This window comes from Prionailurus bengalensis, chromosome D2 (assembly GCF_016509475.1).
Source record: "Prionailurus bengalensis isolate Pbe53 chromosome D2, Fcat_Pben_1.1_paternal_pri, whole genome shotgun sequence".
Classification (NCBI taxonomy): Eukaryota; Metazoa; Chordata; class Mammalia; order Carnivora; family Felidae; genus Prionailurus; species Prionailurus bengalensis.
Window position 1 is genome coordinate 16,929,501 of NC_057351.1, and position 6,575 is coordinate 16,936,075.

The 6,575-nt window shown below is 43.6% G+C and overlaps 1 protein-coding gene across 1 annotated transcript; it reads left to right on the forward strand.

The window, feature by feature from the left end:
- The first annotated feature begins 7 nt into the window (after nucleotides 1–7).
- EXOC8 (exocyst complex component 8) lies at nucleotides 8–4,791 on the forward strand. Its single transcript, XM_043596308.1, has one exon. The coding sequence runs from the start codon at nucleotides 146–148 to the stop codon at nucleotides 2,324–2,326; it is 2,181 nt and encodes a 726-aa protein (XP_043452243.1). The 5' UTR covers nucleotides 8–145; the 3' UTR covers nucleotides 2,327–4,791.
- The last annotated feature ends 1,784 nt before the right edge of the window (nucleotides 4,792–6,575 follow it).

The window sequence follows — 6,575 nt, forward strand, 5'->3', positions numbered from 1 at the left end:
AGACTCAGACCCGGGCGCAGGCGTACTCGTCTCCCTTCCGTCCTGCTTCCTCAGCCCTGGAGCTCCGCGGGACTTGGGTGGGTCTCGACCGCCGCGGCACCCGCGGAGGCGGTAGTGACAGCGACTGCGTGAGACTCGGAGGGAAATGGCGATGGCGATGTCGGACAGTGGGGCGAGCCGTCTGCGGCGGCAGCTGGAATCGGGGGGTTTTGAGGCCCGGCTGTACGTGAAGCAGCTCTCGCAGCAGTCGGACGGGGACCGGGACCTGCAGGAGCACCGGCAGCGCATCCAGGCGCTGGCGGAGGAGACGGCGCAGAACCTGAAGCGCAACGTCTACCAGAACTACCGGCAGTTCATAGAGACTGCCCGCGAGATCTCCTACCTGGAGAGCGAGATGTATCAGCTCAGCCATTTGCTGACGGAGCAGAAGAGCAGCCTGGAGAGCATCCCGCTTACCCTGCTCCCGGCTGCCGCCGCCGCCGCCGGGGCCGCCGCGGCCTCTGGAGGAGAGGAAGGAGGAGGTGGCGCGGGGGGCCGAGACCACCTGCGGGGCCAGGCTGGCTTTTTTCCCACACCCGGGGGCGCCTCCCGCGACGGTGCGGGTCCGGGCGAGGAAGGGAAGCAGCGCACTCTTACCACTCTGCTTGAGAAGGTGGAAGGTTGCAGGCACCTGCTGGAGACGCCGGGGCAGTACCTGGTGTACAACGGGGATTTGGTGGAATACGAGGCGGACCACATGGCCCAACTGCAGCGGGTGCACGGCTTTCTCATGAACGACTGTTTGCTGGTGGCCACCTGGCTGCCTCAGAGGCGTGGGATGTATCGCTACAACGCCCTCTATCCCCTGGATGGTTTGGCCGTGGTCAATGTCAAGGACAACCCGCCCATGAAAGACATGTTCAAGCTGCTAATGTTTCCCGAGAGCCGTATTTTTCAGGCGGAAAATGCTAAAATCAAACGAGAGTGGCTGGAAGTGCTGGAGGAAACCAAGAGGGCCCTCAGTGAAAAAAGACGCAGGGAACAGGAGGAGGCAGCGGCCCCACGAGGACCACCGCAGGTGCCTTCCAAGGCCAGTAACCCATTTGAGGACGAAGAAGAGGACGAACCAGCTGTTCCTGAGGTAGAAGAAGAGAAGGTGGACCTCTCAATGGAGTGGATCCAGGAGTTGCCTGAAGACCTGGATGTCTGTATCGCCCAGAGGGACTTCGAAGGGGCCGTTGACCTGCTGGACAAATTGAACCATTACCTGGAAGATAAGCCCAGCCCACCGCCTGTTAAAGAACTAAGGGCCAAAGTGGATGAGCGCGTCCGACAGCTCACGGAGGTGCTAGTTTTTGAACTCTCCCCAGATCGTTCCCTGAGAGGTGGTCCCAAGGCTACTCGAAGGGCAGTTTCTCAACTAATCCGGCTTGGCCAGTGCACAAAGGCTTGTGAGCTGTTTTTGAGAAACAGGGCAGCAGCTGTGCATACTGCAATCCGCCAGCTTCGCATCGAGGGTGCCACTTTACTCTACATCCATAAGCTATGCCACGTCTTCTTTACGAGCCTCCTTGAGACTGCAAGGGAATTCGAGACGGATTTTGCAGGCACTGACAGTGGCTGCTACTCTGCCTTTGTGGTCTGGGCGAGATCAGCCATGGGCATGTTCGTGGATGCTTTTAGCAAGCAGGTGTTTGACAGTAAGGAGAGCCTCTCTACAGCGGCTGAGTGTGTCAAAGTGGCCAAGGAGCACTGTCAGCAACTGGGTGACATCGGACTGGACCTCACCTTCATCATCCATGCCCTTTTGGTGAAAGACATCCAAGGGGCCTTGCACAGTTACAAAGAAATTATCATCGAAGCCACTAAACATCGCAACTCTGAGGAGATGTGGAGGAGGATGAACTTGATGACTCCAGAGGCCCTGGGCAAGCTCAAAGAGGAGATGAAGAGTTGTGGGGTGAGGAACTTTGAGCAGTACACCGGGGACGACTGCTGGGTGAACCTGAGCTACACGGTGGTTGCTTTTACCAAACAGACCATGGGCTTCTTGGAAGAGGCACTGAAGCTGTATTTCCCCGAGCTGCACATGGTACTTTTGGAGAGCCTGGTGGAGATCATTTTGGTCGCTGTGCAGCATGTGGATTATAGCCTTCGGTGTGAGCAGGATCCAGAGAAAAAGGCCTTTATCAGACAGAATGCATCCTTTCTATATGAGACCGTCCTCCCCGTGGTGGAGAAAAGGTTTGAGGAAGGTGTGGGGAAACCTGCCAAGCAACTCCAGGACCTGAGGAACGCATCTAGACTTATTCGTGTGAACCCCGAAAGTACAACATCAGTGGTCTGATGCTCGCGTCGTGGGTATATGTATACGTATATGTTGCTCATATATTATTTATATTTATATATTAAGTTGCATTAGCATATTCTTTATAGTCTCAAACACAGCTTAAAAATAAAAGATGCCCTCTCAAACAGAAATGCAGAATCAAAAGGAAAAAGAAAAGAAAGTTCCAATTAAGCCCCAATGACAAAACATTGGAATTGTTAAAATACATGCTTTCCTTTTAAGTTATGCTAAGAATATGTTGTCATACTGCAGCATTTCAGTGTATCCTTTGAGTCAAAACACACTTCCTTACAGTATATTTTATGCAGCACAGAGAAATCATATCTAAAATACGTAGGGTTTAAGTATGTTGTGAAGTTTCCCCATTGACTAAAATGTTAGGTTTCTTAAAGAGTACAGTTCCATACAAAACACCCTGGGTCATATACTTCCCCACCTTAAAATGTGATTGAACAACTTTGGGAAAAGAAAGGAATTGAGAAGATTGGTTTTAGGGTACATTTTGGTCAAAAGAATTCCTTCTTAAAAGTGGCTAGTTTGTGGACTAGTACTTGGAACCTTCTAGAATACAAGGGGGAGCTTTCATAAAAACAGTTCAGCAAACATTTCCAACGTCATTTGAATGGCTGATTATTTTGAGCTGCTAATTAGCAGCTTTATGATACTTGATTTGGGAGCATTTACTTGAATCTTAAGGACTATGGTAAAAAACATTTTCAACATGTTCCTGAACTGTGTGAATTTCCAGCTGGAGCTTTTGTCTTTATCATATTAAAAAAATAAAAATGATTAAAGAAGCAGGACACACTGAGGAACCTGGCAACCGCCAATGATTTTTAGCTGCCTCCCCCGATTTTTTCCATGTAAATTATATAGTGGCTCAGACTTCATGCAAATGGGAGAAAAGTATACATGGAAATATTTATGTAGATTTCAGGTCTGGGTGGATGGGGAAAGAGAAAAAATCATATGCACACCCTATAGTGTTCTCAAGTATGACTGCTTTCAGCAGAGATCTGCTTTTGGTTTTTTTGTAACAAAGTAGAGAACAAAAAAGTGAGACAGTGTGCCCAAAGCAAAGGGAGGAAACGAACTTTTGGTGACTCCTACTGCATGTTTCATGTTTTATATTTTCCTTTATTCTTAAAAGTGAATATAATGCTTCAGATTGTTTAGTGAAACAAAAATAGCTCAAGATATTTGAGCTTCCCAAGGTTTCTGAACTACTGTTTCTACTGTACCTTGAGCATATCTCTCATCCGTGGAGAGAAATTGTGCTCAGGTTCATTTTTCCACTAGCTTTCAGTTGTGATTCTTGTCCAAAAGTGCCATTTCTGATGCCACGGACTTCAAAAGGTCATATCTTTTTCCTGAATTAAAATAGTGATATTAAGACTGGAAATTAGGTAAAACTTAAAATTGCTTTCAAGAGTGGCTTAGGGTTGTGAAGCTCCTTGACGTCATTACTCATTGGCAGAGGAGCCCTTTTATTTATTTTTAGCGATGCCTTTTAAGGGTGGAAAACTATCAGAGTTACAGATTTTCTTTGATTAATTTTTCACATACAGTTAGGATTTTCTAGATAACAAAAAAACAACTATAAATTGTCTTTTTTAAGATCACTGGAAACATGAATTTGATAAAAACTTTTACGATTACTTTGTGCAACTTACGGTTTCTAAAATTATATTGTGTGAAACACATAGCGTGTAAATATTTGATGTTGGGTCCAGGAAATGATACTTTGGAAGTCAAAACTTAAGGCATGAAGTTGTAAAAACTTAAATGTATATACTCAGATAATTCAAATGGTTGCGTCTTCATAGAACCGTTTGCTTTTTAAAACTGGAAGTACAGAATTTTCTTCTGGTAAAATCTGTGTGTTCCTTGATCAGAGTTATAGTTGTTGGTGATTCAATTACCGTGGGAAGTTAATCAAAGACCACCACCAGTGTTACAGTGTACCTTTGTGCCAAGACAGAGCCATTACATTGCATTCCCCAAAGTGGAATCAGAGCTCTTCTCTAATTCTTGTTTCCTTAGATTCCCAAGTGCTAAAAATGGAATGAAATTGTCCAAAAATATATAGTACATACTGTAATATACCACCGAAGAGTTGATTGCCTTTGCTTGTTTGCCTCAAACAGAACACTGTCGCTCGAGCTTGGAATCACAGACTTGATTGAATTCATTACTGTTGCAAAAAAGACACCCTGTGGTATTAAGTCTCTCTTTGATTAAAGCCTCATTTAATTTAAAGTGCTGAACACTCACTTTTCTTTAAAATACTACCTATAGTTAAATTATCGGCACTTGTATTTTGCAACTTGCTTACCTGGGATTGGGAATTTGGGGCTTGACATGTAGGATAAAATCAGTACATGTACATCTTGCTTATTGATATGCTGTGATATGAGGGAATCTGAAATGTTTTATCAAAATAAAGCTTAAAATTTTTCTTACGCTGGATAAAATTGGTATTACAATGTTATATCTCTCTTCTTTAATTAGGATTCAGTATTCTTACATCCTTGTTACTGAAATACTGTTTTATGAGCCCAGGTTTTGTTTTTTTGGTTTTTGGGGGGTTTTTTTGGTTTATTTTTGTATATGGGGATGATAGGTAGGAAGCTGTTAGCTAATTTAAATAAGTGTTCTGCTTACTATCCAAATTGTGATCAAATCAGATCTGTTTTTGGGGGACTCTCTTGAATGGGAAATTTCAGACACACAAAGTGTGAATTGGCTCTAAAAAGTGGATTTGATGCCATTTGCACATCCCTAAATGAAGGAAATGTAATGTCGGCCATGTGACCCAGGACCTAGGAACATAAATGACAAGGGTCTGTTTTTTTAATACATATAGATCCTGAGGGAGCTTTCACATATGATTGATTTAAAAAGTAAAAGTATTTGTTGAATGCCGTGCCTCACATGGACTATAACGTGGGGTGGGGAGGACAAAATAAATTTGAGCATGCTTTCTCTGAAATGCTTGAGACTTGGAAAAAATAGAGAATAAAAAATTGGAAAAAAATAGGTTGGAAAGTAAATGAAATACACAACAGTGTGATGCAAATTACATCAATTAAATAATTGAGTGCAGACAGCATTGCAAAAAAGCCCAAAGCCCTGTGTGTTGTCATTTTCGTGCTCAGTAATTTCGTGGGAATACTGAGAAGGAAGAGGGCGGCATTGTTTTGAGAAGTTTGGAGAGTCCTCATGGATTTGTTGGCCTTTGAGCTGGCCCTTGAAGGATGGACAAGATTTAAATGCACAAAGGAAAAGGAAGAGCAAAGGTGAGCAGGGACACAAACGGGAGTACCTGAGGCACAGGCTAGGATGGGCTGCAGGGACACACGGAAGATGTTTCAAATATTGGAGGCAAGAAAGGTGGGGTCATTAATTCGTGCTTATTAAGAAAGCTTGAGCCCACGCAGAAAGGCGTGAGGTAAAAAGGGTCATTGCACCCAAGCCCGGTGACCCAGTGACCCACTCACCAGAGGTGGCCACTCAGAAGAGTTTCTCGTACATTTTTTTCCCTCAGAAATTGGACTGGGGACACCTGGATGGCTCAGTCCATTGAGCATCCGACTTTGGCTCAGGTCATGATCTCACAGTTCATTGAGTTCGAGCCCCACATAGGGCTCCTAGAAATAAATACTAAAAAAAAAAAGAAAAAAGAAATTAGATTGTACTATACATTATTGTTCCGTATCTTGCTTTTACTCACCAATTCAGTATTTTTAAGACTCTTAAGTGAATACCTGTAGCTACACTGACTGGGTTTTGGGGGTTTTTTTTTCCCTGTGATTTAAACAGTATTCAGTCACATGGAATGGATTTATCATGATTTTGCATTTTCCAATTACAATAGTTTGTTGGCTTCAGGTTTTTATGTTACAAAAACTCCTGAAAAAAGTTCCCTGTACGTATATCTTTGCTTACATGCGTGAATATGTCTATAGGATGCATTTCTAGAAATTGCTCTACCAAACTCTACCTTAAATTTAGGCAAACATTGCCAAATTGTTCATTAGGCAAGTTGAACCATTTTACCTCGTCCCAACTATGTACGGTACCTGTCCACATTTATTCATCCAGTTTTAAATAATCAGATTATTCTTATTAGTAATAAAATTTATTTTTACTAATCCTATCTGTGAAAAACTAGTACCTAGTTTCGTTTGTAATTTTTATGAGTGAGGTGAGCAATTTCGTATTTTTTTAAGCTACCCGTTTATGT

Coding starts and splice junctions, on each gene's coding strand:
- EXOC8 (XM_043596308.1), top strand. CDS start 146: ATGGCGATGGCGATGTCGGACAGTGGGGCGAGCCGTCTGCGGCGGCAG.